This window comes from Telmatherina bonti (assembly GCF_933228915.1).
Source record: "Telmatherina bonti genome assembly, chromosome: 8".
Taxonomy (NCBI): Eukaryota; Metazoa; Chordata; class Actinopteri; order Atheriniformes; family Telmatherinidae; genus Telmatherina; species Telmatherina bonti.
In genome coordinates, this window is record NC_136626.1 from 15595119 (window position 1) to 15619327 (window position 24209).

Below are 24209 nucleotides of genomic sequence, written 5' to 3' on the forward strand. Positions count from 1 at the left end.
TTTTAGATTTGGTTGTTCAGGAGTGTGTGAGGGTGAGGGTTGTGTGTGTGTGTGAGGGCTGCTGCTCAACAAATGAGCTAAGAGTCCACAGATGACATCTTAGGACCAATATTTAGGAAAACTAAATGACAATGTCATAGCAGCAGACATTAAATCAGGATGTGGGAACCCTAATAAGTAGTCTCTTTGCAACGCAATGGCTACATGACTCAGATATGTGGATTTTTGATATTTCCTCATTATACCACTTACCTCTACCAATACAATCAGTCAAGGCTCTAAATTTATTAGCATGCAACAGAAAAAAAAAACCAAAAAACTTAATAGTGTCTTTTTTGCAAACCAGAGGTGTGATGTGTATCATTGAGAAGTTTTATGACATTTATAGAGGCTGAAATGTACATTCTTCAGGGCAAATGAATAAAATGTACTTAAATTTTCCTTACAGTTGTGAAATTACACACGCATGTACTAGCCTGACCAGACTCTGTGCTGACACTTATCCAAGTTTGAATGTAAGAAAACTCATTTAAAATAAAAACAGACATGACAATGAAAGCAACAGCAAAGCGGCAGAATAATTTTCCTAAAACATGGAATCGAGACAGTTATAATTAAAGTAAACATGTTTTATTTGGTGCTCTTAGATATGAATCCATAAAACAAAACCTGCTGAAAGGAAGAAGGAACAGAAGTGATAAACACAACGTTCACTCCAAAAGACAGAGAAAAAAAATGGTCAGATTACAAACCTGAGGTAAAGAAGTGTATTACTAAGATTAAGGACCAACTGTGGAACGTGGTTCCGCACAGTTAAAAAACTGTGTATTAGCTGGGTTTTCCACCAACACCTGAGCAGACATATGTATGCATGATCGTTACCCAAAACTGCTGGAATCTAATAACTAAAGTGAACATTATAGAAACTAAAATTACTAGCATACTAAAGAACTACCATTATTTTGTCTGCTTTTCCCAACTTTCACTTCCTGCCATCAGGCTAACATTAATCCTTCTTTACTAAGGCTGGTTAGTATGAAGGAGAATGCGTATTTTTGTGCAAACACACCAACTAAACATCTAACTCCACATGTCCTCTGTTGTGCTAACAAATCATGACATGAGCTAAGTAAAAACATTTAGTGTAATAATTGATGTGAACCCCCGTACACAAAGATCATTGAAGAATGTTGATATTAATGAGATGAGGTGCCTGCACAGAACCAACAGCATCTGCCATTAAAAGTGAGCAATACAATCCTGTCCCTAGCTTTGCTGCCAGAGTACTTAAGACCACATCTGTATATTTGTGAACAATCTTCTGCTTTATGATAACATTGTAGTTGCATTTTTGCTGTACCTTAGTGTTTCTTGAAAGGGATTAAAGGGATTATGTTCAGACCATCAGGGCCAAAAGCAGTTTCATAATGAAGTAAGAAGTTAAGGAGACTTTCAAGTAACTTGCGTGCAGCTTTCATGTAATCTTCATTACAATCATGATACCCATCTAAGTGCTTGTGCAGTGGCAGTAGTGATGGTATCTGTCTGTGGTCAGCACTGTTGTGCTGATTACTGTTTTTCTCTCTGTACTTTTTGCTCACAGTTTCAATATTAATACACGCAAACTGCACAAGAAAATGCAGTCAAAAGACATTCATAGTTAAAAGAATAAACAATTTTGAGTCTTTCTTTCTCAAGGGGAAGGCAAGCTCATAACTACCTGTCATTGTTTTATGTTTAGAATCAAATATCACATTTTTTCTTAGTTATTGAAGCATTTTGTTGATAGAAATATGTTTTCAGTTAAAAAAAAATCTCCGTCCAATCTCCTCTTCTCTGCCAGATAATCATCAGACTAATGTCTAGTTGTGTTCCAGCGTTCTACGGATTGTTCCTCAGTTGCCGGCCTTCTGCTTCACGCCCCCGGATTACCCACCTTGTCTTGCCCTAGACAGACACCTTTAATTTTTGGATCTTCTGGTTACCGACCCTTGCTTGTCTTTGGATCTCCGAGCCTTGTCTTTGCCTGGACGAGTAATTTGCCCTTCCGCTTACCTCCCATCTGGAGCCTGGTTTCTTCAGCAGACCAGTCACCCGGAGTGATCCTCTGCTCATTCTCCTTCACCAATAAACTGGTCATTTGTCCAGAGCTCCTTGTGTGTGGCTGTAATTACGGATCCTCACAGTAACCCATTACAGAAACCATATTTTAGAATCCAGTCACACCTAACAACCACAGGAACCACTCTGATAGGGACAAACTGAGGCCCACACCATGACCATAAGACTGCAGTGCAGAGCCTCCCAACCACCCAGGCAAGGGCGATCACCAAGGCAACAACCCTGCAGACTGAGCAGGTATTGCTTCTGGTGTGGAGGACCCCTAAAGTGTAGTTAAAAAGCAAATTAAAAAAAAAACTAAATATTTGCATAGATAGTATTTTAAATAAGTATAAAAGACTATATATTTGAGAAAAACTGAATTTTAAAAAAAAAAACAAAAATAATTTAAAAAGTTTAGTTTTGAGCCTCTTTTAATAATCATTTAGTCTCAGCAGCCCTGGGCCTCACAGGCAGGCTGTTCCACATGTGAGGGTCTGCAATGTCAGGGCTTCAACATAAGTTTTACTTCTAACTTTGGGAGCTCCTAAATTTAGGACCTCAGGGACAGCGAGGCATCATAATTTTAAAAAACTGGTCCAACAAAAAAGACTAAATCTGTGCAAAGTTGGGAAGATTGCCAGACATTGGCCTTGAAGGTTTCATGAATTTCCAGAGCGCATCCCTTCTGCTCCCCAACTAATTCATTGATCAGTTGACATTTGAGTTAGTAAAACAAGACCTTGCTGGTGCACTGCTTCTAAGCAGTTCAGGATGTGGTTAATGGTAGACACACACACACACACGCACAAGCAGTTTGTCATTTGAGTAAGTTCGTTTTTTTTGTTCGATTCCAGTGGCGTCACAACTCTTGCATGTCTGTAAGCTCTGACGACTTTTACGGATATCAACAACAAAGAAGTTGTAAAGTATTCTGCATCCTCTCTTGTGAACATTTATCAGTTGAAAATTTACAGACACCTACAATGACATGAGGAAGGCTTCATTAATTGCTATCTCAACATGGATTTGATTTGAATAAAAATATTAAATACATGTTTTTTTAACAACCTCATATTAGAAGGGAACTATAAAAGCAGTCAAATGGTGAATTAGAAAAATTTGCATTTACATCAGCAATTTAAACAAAAATGATGGGATTTTATAACCCACCTGCCTAATTGCCTTTTTTGGTACCAGCTTCCTCTGTATACAAGGTTTACTTCCTACTTCAAGTAAAACTTGTTGCATTGGGACGACCCCTCTATATACCCAAGCCACCCTCCCCTACTCAAAACCAGTCATAGCAGACGCAATATACACTTGTGTGTGTTAGTTCATGCGCCATGGTGAATTGAAATAAACATTTTAATTTACCATGAAGTCAATCTGCATGTGGAAGATCCTCTTTCTTTACTTGTGGATACACGTCGGCTTTATGTCTGGCTCTCATTCTGAGACTGAAATCGTGAGTCATCTGTCAAAGGAAGGTATGGCTTTATGATGGTTTATAATGATACACTGAAGTACAGTTTTATTCCAGTTACTGTAACACCTGATTGAATTTTGTTTTTGTTTTTTTTAACCAACAATTAAGTACAAGATACAAACTTCCCAAACCAGGGTTACTATTTGCACTGTTGCACTATTTGCATTTTCCAGAAATTTGACCAATCTGTGATGCAACTTTAATAATAATAATGACTTTTATTTTACCAGCGAAGTCAATCGAGAACCAGTTATCATTTGCAATGATAACTATATTGTTATAAATACGGTTAATGACCGAGCTTGACTTGGAAATTTTTTTCTTAAAAAGTCAAAAGCCATCTGTTTGCAGACAGTCTTACTAGAAATTCTGGGCATAAAAACTTCTATCTTTTGAAAACAAAAGCTTTTTTAGCAAAGAAGAAAATGCAAAAGAAGAAATAGTGACACCACAAGCGGTTTACTGTCAGGGGAAGGTAACTTGGGTATAATATACTTCTGTATAACTTGAGGGATTTTACACCAAAATGACAACATTCTTCACTCAGTTGGAACATCTTACTCTATAAAAATGCCACAAAATGTTTATTTTCTGTTATATATCATAATATTATAGTATATATTATAACACTATTACAACTTACAAGTTTAGGAAAAGGCATCCTATTGGTCTTTGTGACATAAAGTATTACATTTTTATTCATTAATTCTTTTGTTTGTCATTTGTGTGTTTGTCTTTTCTGAAACAGATGTTTTACACCTAAAGGATGAGAAAAATCCTAAGTGTATTGCTCACACAGAAGATGATTTTACCTGCTACTTTGAGACCACTGACAACAAGACTTATGATATCTTATATGAACATGTTGGGTATGTTGTCATCTGTGAGGATTTGTCTCTTCAGACACTTTATAAAGTCGATTTTTATACAATAACTTTTTTAAATGATCTTAATCCTGCTGCACGCTCCACTTTCCCTGCTGATGTGCCTTTGTCCCGCTGTAACACCTGCTTCAAATAAAATGGTCAGAATACAGCTGCAGTTTGATGAAGAGCTGATAATTTAGCCTCCAAGTTTAAAATAAGTAAATTTGCCAAACATAAAAGGTTGGGGGTATGAGATGACTCCCTATTGGTAGCTGTCCATTTTTTAAACTGCATATTGCAATCCAGGGTTGCAGGGGACCTGGAGCCTATTCCAGCAGTTACTAGGCAAGTTCTTAGGATTTTCTTAGTTTCTTTTTTTTTTTTTTTTTTTTTTGACAATTCTTCACCTAACTATTCAGAGACTGTAGATGTAGGAGACAGTTTTTGGACTTTTGAGCTACTATAAAAATTACTAGAATGATGTTTAACCGATTTATATTAAAATGCTTCATGTTTTTGTCACCTTTGCAAATCAAGTGAGTCCACAAAGAGGTGTGAAATGTCTGTGTGGAGAACTGAAGAGGGACATTTCTTGCACATCTGCCAGTTTCCCAGTTCAGATGTTTATACATTTTCAAAAATCAACATTCAAGTGGTGGAACACACTTCCAACGTCCACGTCTGTAGTTGGAGTACATACGTGGAGAACCATTGTAAGACCTGTTTTTGCTTTAACTGATTAATAACTGATTCCTTATACAAAAGTGAAAATATATTAAAAGGATTTGGAAAAACACAGACTTTTGTAATATTAATTTAAAGTGTTTGAACACAAGTAGAAGTCAAGGACAGAGGAATGATATCTTGTGCACAGTGATATGTGATGCATATTTAATTCTTTTCAGATTAATTTACATGTTGCTGATGACATGTATAATTTTGATTCCTGTGCTATTGCTAACAGCTGGTATCCTTATTATTATCCATACCATTTGATTTTATTAGCATTGTATCAGAAAACAAAATATGGTTAATTGCATTCATTCTTTCTTTGCATAGTTCTCGTCTAGAGTGCCGCCTGTCAGCTAATTAGAAACCAGCTAATATGTCAGCACAGCTAACTGAGGAAGCTTGGAGACTCTCTAGGCTGTCATTTATCTTTAAATGAAATCTCTTGTCCATGAACACAAAAAGAATTTTAATAGCTGTCTTTCTGGTCTGTAACTGTTCTTGTCTGTAGTTCTTTCGGATCCTCCCTCGAGTGTAGTTTTGACACCAAATGGCAACGTGGGAGAACTACAGGTGTCATGGCATGCAGAAGTCATGAAGTACTGGAGAGAAAAAACAATATATGGGATTCGATACTCCCCCAGTTCTAATGGAGAGCAGCCAAAACAGGTATACACAACTCTTCATTAAATCAGTTCCACTAAATTACTAGTTTATTTGGAAAGCAATCATGCAAACACTGTCACAAAGCTTATCTGCTTTTGTCCATCTTGCAAACTGTCAGGACTATGACATTTGGCTACTGGAAAATGAACTGAAGAATTATTACAAGAACACAAAAATAAGAAGTGTTGATTATACATTTAAACTAATGTTTCAGACTTTACTTGATGAATGTTAACTTCAACTATATCCCTTTAAAAAATTCACCAGCGATGGTAGTTAGAAGGAGGAGAATGGATTGGTATGCAGCTCTGCATGGGGATGGGCATACACACATCTGTCTGTTTCCATTAATATAAATACAACAATTCAGCTGTAAAACAAAAAACACACACAGACACACACATCCAATTGTATATATGATACAAACATCAAAGTAAAAAAGTGATAAAGTCTCTTATAAGCTACCTTAAACGTCAAAGTCTGAGCAAAGAATGAGCAGAGCTTGAAATTGTTTAGTGAACGTTGAATTGAAGGCACAATACAATTAAAAGTTTTATGTTTTCAGGTAAAGGAAACCAGCAGCTACAACCTAGAGCTACCGCCAGGCGAAGTAGCTGAGGTCCAGGTCGCTATCAAAGTTGGTAATTCATACTGGAGCCGCTGGTCCCAACCTGTAAGAGCTGCAGTTCCCCAAAGTGCAGGTTTGTTTTGGATAAAGCCTGATTGTATGAATGACTTTATGAAGATGATGGGAATTAAAAAAAACATCATCCTTCACAAATGATTAAATGAGCGACTGATTCTTGAGAATAACACTTGAGAAACTGTTTCTCCTTCCAGATGACATTTCACTAACATGCCACACCTCCGACCTACATAAGGTTGTGTGTCAATGGAAAGGGCAAACATATGCATTAGGAAATGAATACAAACTCTTCTACATCACAGAGCACAGGTACTGTAAAACACACACACTGTATGTTCCATTACATACTATTACATACTCATCAAGTCTTTCTTGTTTTGTGTCCATGATGAAGGATTACATTCGTTTGTGCAACTGTATGACTTTCATTGTAGATAACACAATAAATGTTGTGTTGTGTCTTGTCATCGTGATTTTTTAATATAAATCCATTTTTGCAATTATGATCTGCAACATGTTCCAAGAAAAGGGTCATACACGAAAACTTTTGTCAGTTTTTCATGTCACACAGCCTTTACCATTCATGCTCACTCAAAATTATTCTTGCTGCATGAATGTCATGTGACATGCTAGTTCAGTCATTGTTTTGTCTCATTTATTCTGCACAAAAGGATTAGGAAAATAATAGTTTGAACCCCTAGTTATCAATCAGATGGGCAGATTTGTAGGCAAGTGTTGCTGAATGCTTGTGGTGTTTACCACCAACGCTTACACTGAGTGTGATGTTATCTCTGTTCTGTTTCATGGCAGCCGAGTTGCAAATTCAGCCTTGTTCTGTTTTTAAATAACATGCAGGAAAATATTACTAAGTTTATTTGTTTCACTTTTTGGAGGGGGATGGCTTGTTTATTTATCAATTTTTTTGAACACCACATATTTTTTTCTCCTTTGATTCTGCTGTTAAAAAAAATAAATAAAAAAATCTCAATTTCACACGTCAAGTAGTTTTTTAATTTTGGTTTTAAACTGTAAGTGCGTCAATAGTGTGCAAACATTTCTTTGTTTTACTGAGTCTTAACCTGTCTTTCTTTTCTTCTTTTTACTTCTTCATTGTGACAATAATATAACCTTTGCAGAGAATCTTCACTGTGGAGCTCCTGGACTGAGTGTTTGCCTGATGGACACTTTACTGACCAGTGTTGTTTTTATGGAAATGAGTCCAAAGAAATCAAGGTCAAGCTCAGCAGCCCTTCGGCACCACTCAGCAGAACCTTCTACTCTCAGCAGTTCATGCTTAACAACATCAGTGAGTGACACTCTTAGTTCCTCTTTCTTGCTGTGTTAAAAACTTAGACTTTAAGGTTTATGGTTTTAATCCTCCGTACTCCTTAGTAATTTACTGAAGGAAGAACTACAAGTTGAAGAAGCCCATGGTACGTCATAACATAACATAAGCAAGGTTCCACAAATAGTATAAATGCCATAATTTCATTAAACTTTGATCTTGATACTGCACCTTCTATTGTGAAGAATGAGCTTTTCAAATTAATCATCATTATTTCACTGAACTTCTTTTAAAGTTGACTGATCTATTTGGCATCTTCTAAACCTGTTTTCATTTTCCAGCTATTGTCGCCCATGTAGTATTATTGTTCCTCCAATTATGCTGCTAGAGAACATTTCATGTCTTTGTTTATTTGTACATATTGTATACTTGTTTTACAGTTAAACCTTCCCCACCATATCATCTTAAATTTGCATATAAACAGGAAGAGTTGTGCTTGCAATGGGAAGCTCCTCCTTCAGCTCTGCAAAATGTTCTGCAATACGAGGTGGAAATTCAGACCAAGGGAAACAAGCAATGGACGGTAAGCAGCTGTCGAAGTGTTTAAGACGTATATGATTAGCAAAAGAAACATTTAAAAGGTTACCTTATCTTATCAGTGTGTAACATTTTGGGCAATTTCTTGGTATTGATGCAAGAAATTATTAAAAAAAAAAACATTTTCATTTGTTTGGATACGCTCAAATGAAGAGTTTAGAACATATCATTTACTTGTCTCTAGTTGTTTATGCACAGCTGTAATGGGAAAGTTGATGGGAAAGTTGTAAAATAAAACTGATGATTGGACATAAAGATTGTGTCGAGGTCTGGTATGAAAAGGGAAAATATTTAGTCTTACCAAGGCAAGAGCTGTGTAATGTCAGTCCTCAGAAGTTCGGCCAATCAACTAAAGAATCATCAATAAGATCAGAAAAAATGCACATATACTTATTCTCTTTACTTCATGGTCAACACAGCATTTTAAATTCTTGTCTCTTTCTTCATTATATTGTAAAAGGAAAAAATAAATAAAATAAATAATAATAAATTAAATGGTTCAGATTTAGGGAAAAATATGCATACATGTGCAGTGCAAGGATGCCAAGGCAGGAAGCTACTGTTGCATGTAAATGACTATTAAGGCCTAAAGCAGTAAACAAAGTAAATAATCATCATGAGTCAACAGGAATAAGCTAAATGATCTTAGGGGTACCTTGGAATACCATTGGTTGCGCAAGTCTTTTGCAAATAAAAAAAAAAAAAAGGATTTTTAGAGGGAAATGTGAAGCAATTATGATTAAATAATGTATTCAAAGGGCAAATTCCAAAGTGAGAAATGTGAAAGACCTACATATTTACCAATCACAGCCTTTCATTTTTCAATCCCCAGAGGATAATTGGCCCCGAGACTATTATCTGTGAGCAGGTTCCATTGAGTACCCAGTTCATGGCAAAGGTCAGGGCCAAACCTAATCACTCCAGTTATTCAGGCAGCTGGAGTGACTGGTCTGATGAGCTCATTGATTACACTCCACCTGATTTAGGTAAGCTCCTAATGACAAAATCAGTCAACACTATCCATTTATTCTATCATCCCATTTAAAATGTGTTTTAAGTTGCACTATTGCATCAAATACAATTCAGCAAATTAGGTAGACTCTAATTCTGTTGCGATATTTCACAAAGACCTTTAGTTCAGTTTGTTTTTATTATTATAGTGTAGCAACATCCATTGTATATTGATACATTAAAATACAATGTACTTTATTAAACTTATTTATAATTCAGAATTTAGTGTTGTTTGAAAAAGTCAGTATTCCTGAATGTACAAACTTGAATTGTGTTCAAACAGCTTTTTCAGGCATGTTGCACATGTGTGCCATCATTGTTCCAATCTTTGCCACCATCTCCTTCTGCGTCCTTGGCCTTTACCACAGGTAAACATTTTCCCACCACAGCTGTACTGTGATCTATATATATATATAGAGAGAGAGAGAGAGAGAGAGATCTATATCTCTATATATATTCATATCTATATATATATCTATATATAGATATATATATAGATATATATATCGATAGATAGATAGATAGATAGATAGATAGATCGATAGATAGTTTACTAGGAAAACTACAGCAATAATTCAATCCTTGGCTGGGGGGGGTTCAGTCAGTGGCCTTTCTGTGTGGAGTTTGCATGTTCTCCACGCGTTTGCGTGAGTTCTCTCTGGGTACTCCGGCTTCCTCCCACCATCCAAAGACATGCATGTTAGGTTAATTGGTTACGCTAAATTGCCCATAGGAGTGAGTGTGAGCGTGAGTGGTTGTTCGTCTCTGTGTGGCCCTGCGATGAACTGGTGAGCTGTCCAGGGTGTACCCTGCCTGTCGCCCAAAGCCAGCTGGGATAGGCTCCAGCTTCCCTGCAACCAATTGGATTAAGCGGTCCAGAAAATGAATGAATGAATGATATATATGTATGTATATATATATATATATATATATATATATATATATATGTATATGTATATATATATATATATATATATATATATATATATGTATATATATATATATATATATATATATATATATATATATATATATATATATATATATATATATATATATATATAATATATATATATATATATATATATATATAAATATATATATATACATACATTTTTTTCTATATTCTATGTATAGTCATCATGGTTCTGTCAGTGACTTTTGAAAAATAAATATATAAACAATTACTCATCAGTTAATTTTTTACTTAAAATTTAAGCAAATAATTGAAACTCTCTTAAAATATTTGTAATTTTGTGAATTTTCCTAGTAAACTACAGCAATACTTTTGGCCACCAGTGCCGAACCTTGAAAAGGTTCTACAAGGCTTTTTGACAGAGATAATCAAAGAGAAATGGGTAAGTTGTTTAAACGTATAATTTAACATAATCATGCATCTATTATTCTACATGCATCATCACTATACATCACACATAAATGCATTTGGCGTGGTGTATTGTACCCATTTGTGCCATTGTGCCACCAACACCACATGGATTTTTGTGGCACGACACAAAAATCCCAGTTTATTCAATGCATTGTGGAAAAATAGATCACTTCAAAACTAATGCATTCTTGCACTTTCCAGTGCCAATACCATAAGATGTTGCTAACAAGATATGGCTGTATTTCCAGGATGTACCTGTCACTGCAAAGGAGTGCTTTGAAGAAACCACTTCATCTGTGGTGGAGATCGTGTCTGAAAGGGCAGTTTTTGGTTTGGAATCACTGTCAGAAGAATCTTCTGAGCTCTTGTCATTGGATGGAAGCCTTTCTAGCAGAGAGCTGGTCACTGGGAGTTCTGGAACTGAAGTCTTCCCAGATTACGTAACCCTGAATAAAGAAATTATCATTCCTTGCCTTGAAGAAAACAGTTACGTGAGTGAATTGACGAGCGAGAAAAAAGATCCTGAGGCGGGAGAAGAATGCCTCCAAATTTGTAATTGTTCCTGTTTTGATAGCTCACCTTGTGTTAAATCATTCTTGGACTACACCAATCCCAGCTACTTACTCATTACTGAGTCTACAGAGAGATTTAGTTGCAAGGTCCATGGTGAAAAGGGACCAGGTAACCTCTATACAAACCTGCCGTGCAGCTGAATGCTCAGTAAAAACCAGTGCATTTTGTCTACAGTGTGCTAGATTTAATGTGTGCTTTCATTCCGACCCCTGAGCTCACTTTAAGTCCATACAGCCCCATAAATTCACGCTGGCTCTTGAAAAAAAAAAAAAAGCTGCATAAACATCTTTGGATTAGCAGACTTTGGCATCAGGAAGGAGTTCCCTGGTTTATTTGATTTGCAACAGCTTGACTGCAGCTTTCATTAGTCACTTTTGTTTTAGACTTTTATGCAAATGAGCAAAGCAAAAGCACAAATTAAAATAAACATGTAAGCATTTAGACATTTTATACCAGAGGTATATAAAGTAGAAGTAGGAAGCAGAAGTCTTGTCCAGCAGCGGCAGCTCTTTCCAACCAGTCACTAAACCAGATGAATTTAATCAGCTCAGCTCCACTGCAGCTAGATGAGCCGATTAGTAAAAACACCTGCTCTAAATGCGCTGGTAGATCCAAAAACATGGCAGGACTTCTACTTTATTTTTTTTACCTCAACTTCTACTTTATACACTTCTGTTTTATACCTCTGCATTATTGTAACTGTTGTTATTGTTGTCAGTATTTGTTGCTGTATGGTGTTTACTTAATCGTTGCTCATTATGTTTCCAGTGTAAGGAAAAAATAATGTGTCTGAATACTTTAGTCTCACTGATATGTCTGTGAAAGTGCTGCTTCACAACCAGATCATGTTGTTCTTGTTGTTTTTGCAACAGTTCTTAAAAAGGCAAAACTTCAACACTTATAAGCTCACTTTAAACATGCGACCTTTTTAGTAAAAAGAATGACTTCTGCAGATGGTTTGAGATCGAACGTTCTTCATATGTAGCATGGAAGTTATCTTTAACTTCCTCCTTTTCCTGTTTTCTTTTTTATGTTTTTTGTTCGCTCTTATTCATGTGTACAACTCAGTTCAGTCTATACAGTTTACAAATTTATATTGTATATATTTTTGACAAACTTATAAATAGAAAAACTCCTAAGCTTCTGAGGTAAGATGGTTGATTCAACGGTGACGTAGAAGCAATGTGTTAACCACTGATTCTTTCCTCTATATGCCTTTTATTCATCATGCATTATATCATTATTGTTGGAGGATTAACAGTTTTGGCAATAAATATGAAGACTTATTTTCTCTGTTTGTTATTTCTGAAATTACTCAACCTTCCAGATTGTGCAGACATCAAAACATAACTCAGGAGGTGGTGGAACATTTATAACAGGCTAAATATGTTGCTTTCCTTTCCTTAAACTGAGCCACAATTTAGCCAGTCCGTAAGTCATTTTTCTTAAGCAATGATTAAATTAAGGCTGGCAGGAAGCAGGAGCCTATCCCAGCAATCATCAGGCGAAAGGCAAGGTACACCCTGGACAAGTTGGGTTGTTAAGCACCTTTCGTGTTTCTATCTGTCTTATTATCCTGGTGACACTAGATGGTAGCAGAGCTCAACAAGCAGAGTCTTTCAGAAATATTGGTGGAAATACCAAGCTAAAAATGAGCCATCTAGATTTCTGTTCAAACACACTTTTAACTTCCTACTTTGAGATTTTGCGATGTTTCCCAGACTTTTAAATGAATATATTTATTGTTGAAAGCTGAATGAAAGATAAGGATTAAAATTGTAGTTGTAATAACAACCATCTGATTATAAACTAAATGTACAACAAACACAGACAAGGGTGACTTTTGTTTATTGAACAAAGGTTACACTCAGTTTCAGATGATTTAAATATTTATCACAACTTGTTTAAAAAACTATTAGACCTGAGATGAAGCAAATACATCATGACTATATGTGTGGATATTAACATGAGGATAAATGAGAGACCTCCAAGTTCACACACTGGGAAAGAACAGTTACAGTTTTATCTTGTCAGAGATTTTAAAAAAAAAAAGTGTTAAAAGGTTTTAAGCATGTGCATATAATGTAAGAAAAAGATGGATTATCGAGAGAGGGAAATGCAAAATGAGAGAGAAATTTGGGATAGTTTGTCCTTTAATCTGATGGTTAACAGCATGTCATACAATCTGTGTATGACTAGTTCTCTATGTGTAGATAAAGCTTGAGAATCTCATCTGGCTCTGCAACTACCGTATGCTATCACCCGACGTTCGTCCAACCGCCTTCTGTAAAATATACTGCTGTCACACTTTTAACGACAGGTCATCACATCCACAGCGTTTGCCAGACTGTATGATATCATGGCCATAAATTAGCCCAGAATGGTCCATGAGGCAATAGGAGGGGGTGGGAGAAAGTGAGTGTTGAGAGTGAGACAAGCAAGAGAAAAAGAAAATTTAAAAGAGTCAGTGTTTACTGCTGTACAAGCCTCTCCTCCCGACATGAATTCTTTCCATGTTTCCTCACTGCCCACTTTCCCATACGCTAATGTCTATGGAGGGAGTCTGAGTCACCTCCTGATGTTATTTCCTTCACTTTCACTTATAATCACAATGAAAACCAACATGCTTTAAGATGTGATGGACTTTTATACATGTAGTGTATAATGTATTAAGATGTCTAGTTATCATGTTGTCATGTTTACAGGCCTCAAACATGAATATATGAACTACATAAATTAAGGCCACTTAAACAGGACAACATCCTGAAAAAACCTTGAGATGCACCAAATAGGAGTCACAGCTTGCTCTGCATTTTGAGTGTAAACTAGCTGCAGTCACATTTGGTCCTATTGGATTTTGCGGAACAGAGATGAGTTTCACAGCATGCTATAAGTCAGTACTGGAGGACAAACTGCCAAACACAGCGAAAGAGAGAAAAAGAAACAGAATAATCAACGAGTAAATATCAAAATTACAAACAGTGATTTGAGGGCAATGAGCACATTTAGAGTCATTCAGCAGGACTTAAGTCATCGTAGAGGCACTGAAAATTGACAGGAGCAGAAAGGCTATGTTGGATTAAATGAAAACTTAGTTTATATTGTTACAATGAAAACATAAATTCAAGATCTCTGCAGGGTTGGCACAGCATACCAAGTCTTTTTCCTTTTTTTTTTGCAATGCAGTTGGCATTCCCATTTGAATGTTGCTAAGGCTTACAAGAAACATCAGGAAACCACTGCAACTGGTGGCGATTTGTGTATCACCTAAAACTTCTCTGTCTGATAGCAGCTACAGAATGAATGATGTCATCAGCTCTGTACATCATTGATTAGAAAGAAACAGTCGTTAGACGAGTGTCCAAAACTAACTAGCATAACTTTAAATACTGATCATGAAGAATCACAGAAAATGATCATATCAAACTGTGATCAGCTTTCCCAGCTTTTCAAAAGCTTTATTTTCAGAGTGAGAAATCTAAAAAGCCGTATCCCCTCTTATTAATGTTATACACACACACACACACGTGTAAGTGGTTTTAATTCAGCACAGATTCCAAAGAAACAGCATAAGATTAACTGCACAAGTAAAAAATTAAGTCTACTTAGGAAACTCTTAAAGTTCAGAAATCAGATTAGTTTCCTTTGTCTTGCTTTAAAATACCATTTTTGAAAAATGAATTTATTTTACATAAGCAAGCACACACACACAAATCACAGTTAAAAACAATATAAATCAGCGGTGCACATATTTTTTCTCACTGCATGTGTATGAGAGGATAAATCTACAGAAAGGCTCTTTAAAATGGCAACAAAATGTAGTTATTATACAGATCCAGCTTGTGGTGTTAGCTGAAGGCTGTTCTGTGTGGTTCACTGGAAAGATTGTAGACACTGAATGAAAGACCGGTCAGAACATGAGTTCTAAATACTGCAGATTCAAGGATGAGACTCAACATGGCATTTTGTTCTATTTCTCTAAAAGAAACACATTGCAACATTTGCTATAGCTTTAAGTAAGTAGATACTACTATTAGTTACCTAGTTCAGGAAAAGAAACTATTGATCTTGGATCTCCTTTCTTTTTTTTTTTTTTTTTTTTTTTTTACAATTAATCAAAATAATAGTTTTTCAAACCAGTGCTAAATACAACAAATTTCAATTTGCAAATTAAATCCATACAGTATTCCTAAAAATAGACTTAAATTTAACTACAGTGTTGACAAATTTGGAGAATTTATGGAATTTCAGTGCCCCTTTAATCACTATATTCTTTGCTCCAAAGCAACATTAAACAGGCCCATCTCTCCTCTAAGTGCCAGGATAGCTTTGTTCAACCTCCGGATCCATGGTGATCTGATACAGTACAGACTCTGCTTGGTTACCATGGTGAAGACACTCAGATGTTTGCTTTCTTGTTGATGAGTACAGAGCAGCATGTGAGGGCTCCATCCACCTTGACCTTCTCCAGGTTGGACACAGGGATCAGCATGTGGTCCTTCAACTTCTCAAACACCTGCAAGACCCACAGACTTGATCTTAAGTTGAGGAGCACACCTCCGGCATTTTAACATTAATCTAGTATGATAATGTGTCCGAGACATTCAACATATAGTTACAGCTTTACAGCAGAAATGATATAGCGATGTGGAATAAACTAGTTAACTCGTATAAATAGTTAGAAGAAGCTAAATTGCAACAGAGCAACCTGTGGGATTTAGTGACATCTTGTTACCTCCACCGAGGATGTTATGTGTTTACTGGCGTTTGTTTGTCTGTGTTAAAGATAACTCAAAAAGTTTCATGAAATTTTCAGGAGTTGTTGGAAATGTGAAAAAGGAAGAACTGATTTCATTTTGGTGGTGATCCAGATCACTGTTTGGATCCAGGAATTTCTTTAAAGGATTCTTTAACATTGTTAGATAGGGCCATTTTCAACATTTTTTCATGTAACTCCAACAAAAATAGTCAGAGCATGTAGGAAAAACATACAGGACAAGGTTCCAACAGGTTGTACAATATATCAAAGACTAATCCAGGTAAAGGAATCATTCTGGATACTATGATCCAGAATCTGAAAAATAGGGGGTCTTTGGAATTTTCATCATAGGAAGAGAACAAATAATTACAATATGGGGAGAACTGTGGACCTAGGCTTAGGTTTAGCTCAATTCATTTCAATTCAATTCAACTTTATTTATACAGCGTCAAATCACGGCAATGCCATCTCAAGACGCTTTACAGACAGGAAAAAAAAATAAATAATGAAAGCCAATTCATAATAGCCTATATAAGGAAACCAACTGAGTTTTTTTCTAGTTGTGAAGTTACAGACCTTCTTATAGGAAAAAATAGGGTTGCCACCGAGGATGCAAAAGATCTGCTCTTGAGTTAATGTTTAGTTTGTCCTTTTGGAGCTATCACAGAAACATGGTTGTGCAACAGGAAATTCATGAAAGACAATACAGGCTTATGTCATTTCTCACTTTCCGCTCCATTTTTGTCTTAATTTCTCCTGGTAGAGACGTGAGCACGGACACAAGAAGAGAGGTGGGGGGGCGTTTAACAATATGAGACATTCTTCCCTCATGGCGCCAGTTTAAACATCAGCTAAATGTGATGAGCAGGTCTAATAACCTGAAGGTTGCCGGTTCGAATACCACTTTCCCAGTCATGTGCCGTGTTGTTGTGTTGTGTGCTACAGCGAGACTCCTCACCCTCCTTGCCTAAAGTGTTGGAATCCACTGATGTGGAGTGGATAAATAATGGATCAAATGTAAGCGCTTGAAAACTGTCTGCAATAAAGCACAATATAAATCTAATATTTTATAATCATCAGCACAAAAGATAAGGGGATTTGTTTTTAGTGGATTTACTGTATCAATAATATTGGTATATAATATTTTCTAAATTATTCATCCTCATTTCTTTTGCTCATCCCACAGTGTGGCGTCATTTTAAAGGGAAATAAACAGGCTTTTCAGCAGTACAAGATTTATTCCCAAAAAGCCCTGATGAATGATGACAAGCCTCGCTTGCTGAGGGAAATGCTGACTTCATACTGCTTCCGCTAAAAGCTGTTACCCCACTGATACAGCAATCAGCATAGTGCTCCCTGCAGCTGTGCTTATGGCTCCTTCGACAAGTTTAGTCTCTTCTTCATCTTGACTCCTTATTTACATTTTACAAGTTTGGGAAAAAAAAAAATCAAAATATTTAGCTTTGCAAAATATTTGATTTACAAGCCAGAGGATGCGAAATGGCTGCAACTAACTAATTATTTACAGAGGTGGCAATTCCTGGTCCAGAAAGTAAAGGTCCAGTCTGGCAGCTGTTCCAACTAGTCACCAAACCAGCTGAATTTAATGAGCAGAGTTTATTTGCCCGGAAAACGAGCCTGCTAGTGAAAACATCTGTTCTAAATGTACAGGTAGATCCAAAAACATGGCGGGACTTTTACTTTCTGGACCAGGAATTGCCACCTCTGATTATTTACAGGAAAATGACATGTTACACAATTTGAAGCAGTAATGGCAAAACAAAACATGTCTTTATGATATAACACGATATGGAACCCTGGACCACTTCACAATGAGTATATTTATATTTTATACTTTGGGTGTATTTTGTTGATAATATGAATATGCTTTACGGATGCTTTGAATGCAAGAATTATTTTCTAGGTGTAGTTTCATTTTTGTTTTTTTATATTGAGTTAGAAAATCTCTTCCACTAATAGTTCCTGGTATTGACTGGCACTGTCATTAAACTAAATGTCTTTCACTCTTCAGGAAAGGTGCTTTGCTTTTGTTTAGTTTGCTTTTAAAAACATCTCTTTGTTCAATCAAATGAAGAACCTTTGCTTTAATTTAGCTTGTTTACTTATTAACCTGAAACTTTCTATAATATGAGGCCATGCAGAGACACAGAATACTAAGAGGGAGACCAATCATTACAGGTTTCTTTTGTCTCTCTGAAAAATCTTTAAAAAAGAGCGAGAGAAAAGATGAGAGTAAAAACTATGACGACATTCTTTAAAGACCCTTGTAAAATTATGTGTCACCCTGTGGACATTTTCCAAAAGAAAACCACTGTTTTCCTACTGCACTTCCAAACTAGGATATTTTTCTTCTTAAGCTCTTACTTCAACCCCACTGTGATACCAAGTGAGGCATTAAAGCACGGCCGAAGAGGCCTACTAAACACATTTATATGTCATGATGCAATATGGCTGACAAAGCCTTTGGTGATGCAGATGACATGCCCAACAGCAGCAAACTGAAGTGCCAAACTCTCAGTTTTTCTCACCTCAAGACATGTTGTGTAACAGAGGATTAAAATCTAAGCCCTCCCTGATTAATTAGAGAAATGGCACTCTCATTCCTCCAACACCATTCTGACGGTGGAAACTATGGTGTTAATGTGTTTCCACATTATTCCTTTTCTGAATTTGGCTGGATCACTTCACTGTGGACATTTGAAAGCCTGAATTTATCCAAAACCTTTCCTTGTGTTGAATACATGAATTTAAAGTCATATTAAAGCTATAGTTGGTAATCTTGCTCTGAGACATTTTCTTTTACTCTAGTTCCTCGTCCTGATAGTAGTCTATACATTTTGTAATCATGAACAATTAGAAATATAGTTAGACCCCCTCAGTTTACTTGAAATTTGTAAAAACTCTGACTTATCAAAACATTCAGGCCGAATGGAAATTTCTTATATTTCATAAGCTTTTTCTGTGTTCAGAAAACCTTCCATACAAGAGCTGTAGAAAGGCATCTACCAAAAGAGGTATTCTGCGAACCACTGTAGCATACAATGCTTTAAGGCACTAAATTCTATAGAGTATTATTCTATGAAACCACCTAAAATACTTGTGGTAATTGTTGAGAAATGAAAAAGTTAATTTTTGTGGTTACATTTTTACAGTCTTGTGAAATAACATGAAGCCACTTCTTTCTTTCTGGTAGATGCAAAAAAAAATTCAAGAATGGAAAAATGTAGGGTCATCTTTATCTTTTGTGAGGAATAAAAAAAAAAAAAAGTTGTTTGATTAACGAACCAAGCATTACTGCCACAAAAAACCCCCCCGTCTTCAGTTCAGGCCATATAATGAGTGGAGTAACTCAGAGAAGGTTGAGTAGTCACATAACTTCCCCAACACAACATCAGTAAACCCCCTGCTGTTTACAACACCTCTGAATCCAAAGCGTCACTTTTTTTTTATCTTCTCCAGCAGAGTTCTCATTACAGCCGTTGAGATTTATATGTCGGGTCAGGTTGACATGGTCCCACACAGTAGGAACTGGCCCTTTTTGTCTGCTCAGGTCCTTTATCTCTAAACAGAGCTCTGTAGAGCCGTCGCCAGTGCTTACCATTAAAGATGCCCCATCTCCACCCCTTCCCACCCCGCCAATCCTCTCTCATGACTCTTTGCCTTTGTGAGAGAGGAACTCTTATGTAACTTCACGAGCGGCTAAAAATAGCCCGGAGGTTAGGGCAGACGGTGTTTGGGCTTAGAAAGCAGCAGATGTCTTGCAGAGTGTCTCATTAATTGTCCTGACAAATCTCAACATCTTATAGAAGCAAAATGCTACATTCCCCTTCTTCAAGTATGTGCCCACTGTTCAAAACATGGCAGTCAAGTCGTATCTAACAGTCCCTGCTGTTTTAATGTGTCCTGCATCGTTATAATTTTTCTTCCTATTTTAATTTACAATGTGTTAAATGCAAGTTTAGGTCCAAAACTGAGTTTTAGTCTAATTCTGATGAGTTCGAAACACATGATGGAAAACAGTTAATGGAATAAGCATACATTTCTCCCAAATGTATGCTCCAAATGTCCTGTTAAAAGGTGTTCCCAAAGCAGGAAGCATGATACACACAAATCATTTTCATCATTCCCAAACTGAACTCCCCCTTAATCTTCCAGGAAAACTGCGACTTTTCTGTGGATTTAGGTCCAAAGATGCATAATTTTCTGAATTCCTCCATCTAAAAATAACTGGTGGGTGTTCGGGATTTAACCACAGAGTACATTTTGAGGTCTGAGTACTGTCTCTGTAGATTGCACGTTGCCAGACTTGAGTCTGTGAGAATCCTTTCGCAGTTGTGAGCGGACTCACCTCAAAGCATCAAAATAACATAGCTACTGCTCAGCCTGCCCAAAGCAGACAAAGGGAGACAATAAAACATCACTCTTGTCAAGCTACTGCAGAAATGATGAGTCATGGGTAAAAGGAACATTTGGTGGTAATTTAATTTTTTTCATATGTTGCTGTAGAAAGCATATAGCTGGCATATGCAGCCAAATATTGTTCCCAACAGTTTAATAACAGATTAGCTTTGTGTATTTACATTAAGACATCAAGTACCTACTTTGTATTTAAAGTTGTGCTTAAGTTAAGTACATAAATGAAAGGGCAGTGTTTGTTGACCCTTTTGGCTCTGATCAGTCTGAAGCCCTTTATTGGGCACACAATGAAATATTTGAAAATTAAAACATTTAAACATAGAAAAGTGTGATATTATAATACTGGAGGATATTAAAAGACTTTAAAACTTGTATATTTTTTTCCCAAAATAGCTGAACTTATACATTAGTAGGTGGTCAGTACTTATATTATTTGTTTCACATTCTTAAGCTAAAAATCAATTTCAATGAAGTAGAAGGAATCTGATCATGTTAGGGAACTCAGTGTGGTCCTACTGTTTCATGGACCAGCGTGCAGAGGCATTTTATTTGTCCTATAAAATGTTAAAGAAATGTTATTTTTGAAGTCACCAAAGTGTTTTTTTGAGGCCCACCAGCTCTGGTTGCTAATATTGTTTATAAGGTGTTTGGCACTGTGCAGATACAATAGATTTATCTACTGAGAATTCAGAAATTATCTGAATCTTCCACATTTTTTCTGCCTAAAACATGAAAACAGTTTGCTCTTTAAGACAAAAATGACCGATAAAAAAATCCCACATTGAAAAAAAAAAGGAAGAAATGAACTCATAGAACTACAATACACCTCTTTCTCAGGTGATTGATTCCTTTGTTTTTGTTAAATTAAAGATGCTATAGGAGTAATAAAATCTGTTTGGAGCAACTGTGATGGGTCAACTCAAGTTCTAATGGAACTTTCTTGGTTCTAGTGTTGTCTGAACTTTGCTCTCAGGCTTGTTTCACATCAAAGCACATGTTTCTTTGTCGAAAGGAAGAAGAGGAGGAAAAAAAGAAACAGCCAAAGCCTTGTTAGCCTGCTGCTGTCTGTAAAATAACCAAATAGATAATGTAGGCTTTTCTTCTCAAGCCAGTTGTTTTTCTCAGAGGTCTGGACACGATGAAACTCAACAAAGAGCAACCAAACCAATGTGGTTGTCCTGACGGGAGCCCTTCCTTTTTCCCTCCCACAGGTGCGACCTCAGGGTTGTGGATGACTGTGTAATTGTGTGTTTGACACAAAGTTAGTCTAGATGGGAAATGCGCTCAGCATTACCTTCACACTCTCTGGAAACTCCTCTGCCGTGCAGTGCAGAAGAACATGTCCTTTGTCAGGCAGGTTCATGTAGATGCAGTTGGCGGCAAGGTCATCGGGTACGGTCAGTTTGTCGTAGCGATGGTCACTCATTTGTTGCATGATCTGCACAATCAGAAACAGGAGATAGACAGGAAGTAAAATAAGAAGCCCGGAGTCCACATGATGCTCAGAAAGACAGACGTAAAACTGAGACTTTGAGTCAGAAATGAGGCCACATCCTTTTGCTGGCTCAACCGCAGTAGGTGCCTGAGGGGGGCTTAATGGAGAACACAGGAGCACTCAGGCATTCTTTCTCTCTAATGTCATGTTTTGTTTTTTTTTTCTGTATTTTTTCTGTAATGTGAAGGAGTTGACGGTGGGACAAGGGGGAGGGGAGTCTGCTCCTAAATGGAAGTCGGGGGGGGCTTGAGGATGTTATGACCAGGAGTGAGACAGGTGCCTCTTAATGTTTATGAGCAGAACATGTGCAGGCAGATACCTTAGAGACGAGGACGGGAGGGGATGTGGAAAGCTAGTAAAGAAAAAAAAAAAAAAAAAAGAATCCAGAGGGTCAACATTTAAGAAAGGTACTTTGAAAAATTTGATTTCTCCCCAAAAGCTTACCTGTTCAAACATTTTTTATTCAATTGAATTCCACTTTTTACTCTAAATGATTTTTCTCTTTTACTGCTAGTCATGGGAATGACTCAGTCATCTGTAAAAAATAAGTAGCTGCATAAAGTAACAATTGAAATTTTGACAACAGAAATGCACCTTCTTATTCCTGGATGCTACCTGCACCACATCCCAGGAAAGCAACGTATTCTTGATGCAAGTTTAGAGGTGTGACAACAAATGAATGGAAGAACCTTCCCTGATGTAAGAGCACAGTGGGCCTTAGAGCTCAAAATGTTTTTAAATTACTTTACTCTATTTCACATGGGAGGATCGGGCGTTCACGGAGACAGAAAAAGCAAAAGCCAATTCCCGTGAGACCATACACATATGAATCACTTTGCATTTCACTCCTGGCATAACAAATTAAATAATCAAACTCTTGATGCACAGAATTTGCAAAGTAAATGTGCCTTTACTTTGTGTAGTTTTTCCTGGGAAAATCTACTCAGCCTACAGGAAGTGACACATTCTGAGGTTCTGACTACATCAACAGTGCTTGGCTGAAATAAACAGAAGGACAATTGTGTGCTTGTATGAACAGTAAATCCCATCATTAAAGAGAAAGCCTAAGGAGAAGTTTTCAGAGCCCTGGAATTGTCAGATGGATGAGTGATCTCATGCACAAGCAGCGTGTGCACCTAAAAACTGCACATCCCCTCAAAACAGACCTAAACCCTTCACAAAGACACAGTAAAGTTACCTCAACTAATATTTTCATCTGTTTATGATTCCTTAAGCAGAGCAATGCTAAAAACCTTTTAAATGAACATCAGTAGTGCTGAATGGCATGTGGGACTGCAGGCCTGCAGGCTTGAGTACAGGCAGTGTGTGCTGATATGTCTGGATGTGTGTAACTAGACACATTCTCAGGTCACTCATGGGCGTGTTACGTGATTTCAGCGGCCCTAAATGAAAACACTCTGGTTCATGTGCGTGACGGCCAATACTCTCTCACACACACAGGGGGATTAGAAGTGGTAGAGAGAAGACTAAACGTCGACTCCACCAAAGATCACAGGAGCTTTCGTCACAGTCTTCATTTTCTAACCTAAAGTATGGCAAAAGAACGTATTCAGCAAACAGTAAAACACCCCACTGCTCAATTTCATCACGTTTCACAATAAAGCTGGGGTAGATAATCTTTCTCAGAGACATTTTCTTTTACTCTGGGTGAAGTGGTTCCTCGTCCTGATAGTAGTCGATACATGGAAAAGTTCCACCCTCATGCTAGGCTCCCGCTAAAAAGCTTCTGCTCGCTGTCCTAGTATGCATGTAGGAGATGAAGCGGCACTGAGCTAAATGTTTTCGTAACAGAGTCCCCATCAAGGGCTATGTTGGGCTGGAAATTGCTAAAGGCAAAGTTTTGGGTCTTGCTGACCAGCCAGTGGTGGAAAAGTTGGCAGTGTATCGCCTCCACCCCTCCTACCCCACTGTGGTTTCTCTCAGGCAAGACAGATCACATCAGAGCCTCCATGTACTGGACGGTTTGCAAGTCGGTAGATTTGTCTTTCCTGTCCTCTCCACCCCAACCAGATGGCTACCATCCCCCCCCAACCTGGTTCTGCTTGAAGTTTTGCCTTCCTGTTAAAGGGGAGTTTTCCTTTCCACTGTCACCTCATGCTTGCTAAGGATGGGGATTAAGTCAAGATTCAATGTAATCTGTTGGTTTCT

The 24209-nt window shown here is 37.1% G+C and overlaps 2 protein-coding genes across 3 annotated transcripts in view; one reads left to right on the forward strand and one right to left on the reverse strand.

The window, feature by feature from the left end:
• Window positions 1-3538: 3538 nt before the first annotated feature.
• Window positions 3539-11365, forward strand: mpl (MPL proto-oncogene, thrombopoietin receptor; the record flags this gene model as incomplete). Its single annotated transcript, XM_079245587.1, has 12 exons — window positions 3539-3590; window positions 4275-4472; window positions 5696-5853; window positions 6416-6551; window positions 6691-6805; window positions 7633-7802; window positions 8222-8364; window positions 9211-9364; window positions 9673-9757; window positions 10660-10747; window positions 11025-11267; window positions 11351-11365. 12 exons carry the CDS (start codon window positions 3539-3541, stop codon window positions 11363-11365), a joined length of 1557 nt encoding a protein of 518 aa, XP_079101713.1.
• Window positions 11366-13196: 1831 nt separating this feature from the next.
• The window catches only part of ddah1 (dimethylarginine dimethylaminohydrolase 1), a 78428-nt gene continuing 67415 nt past the window's right edge, over window positions 13197-24209 (reverse strand). For both annotated transcript variants that reach the window (XM_079244563.1, XM_079244564.1), the window contains exons 6-7: window positions 21840-21983; window positions 13197-15865 (exon numbers count right to left, since the gene is read on the reverse strand). In XM_079244563.1, the coding sequence (XP_079100689.1) occupies window positions 15749-15865; window positions 21840-21983 (261 nt within the window). In that variant the 3' untranslated portion in view covers window positions 13197-15748. The remainder of the gene's footprint in view (window positions 15866-21839; window positions 21984-24209) is intronic.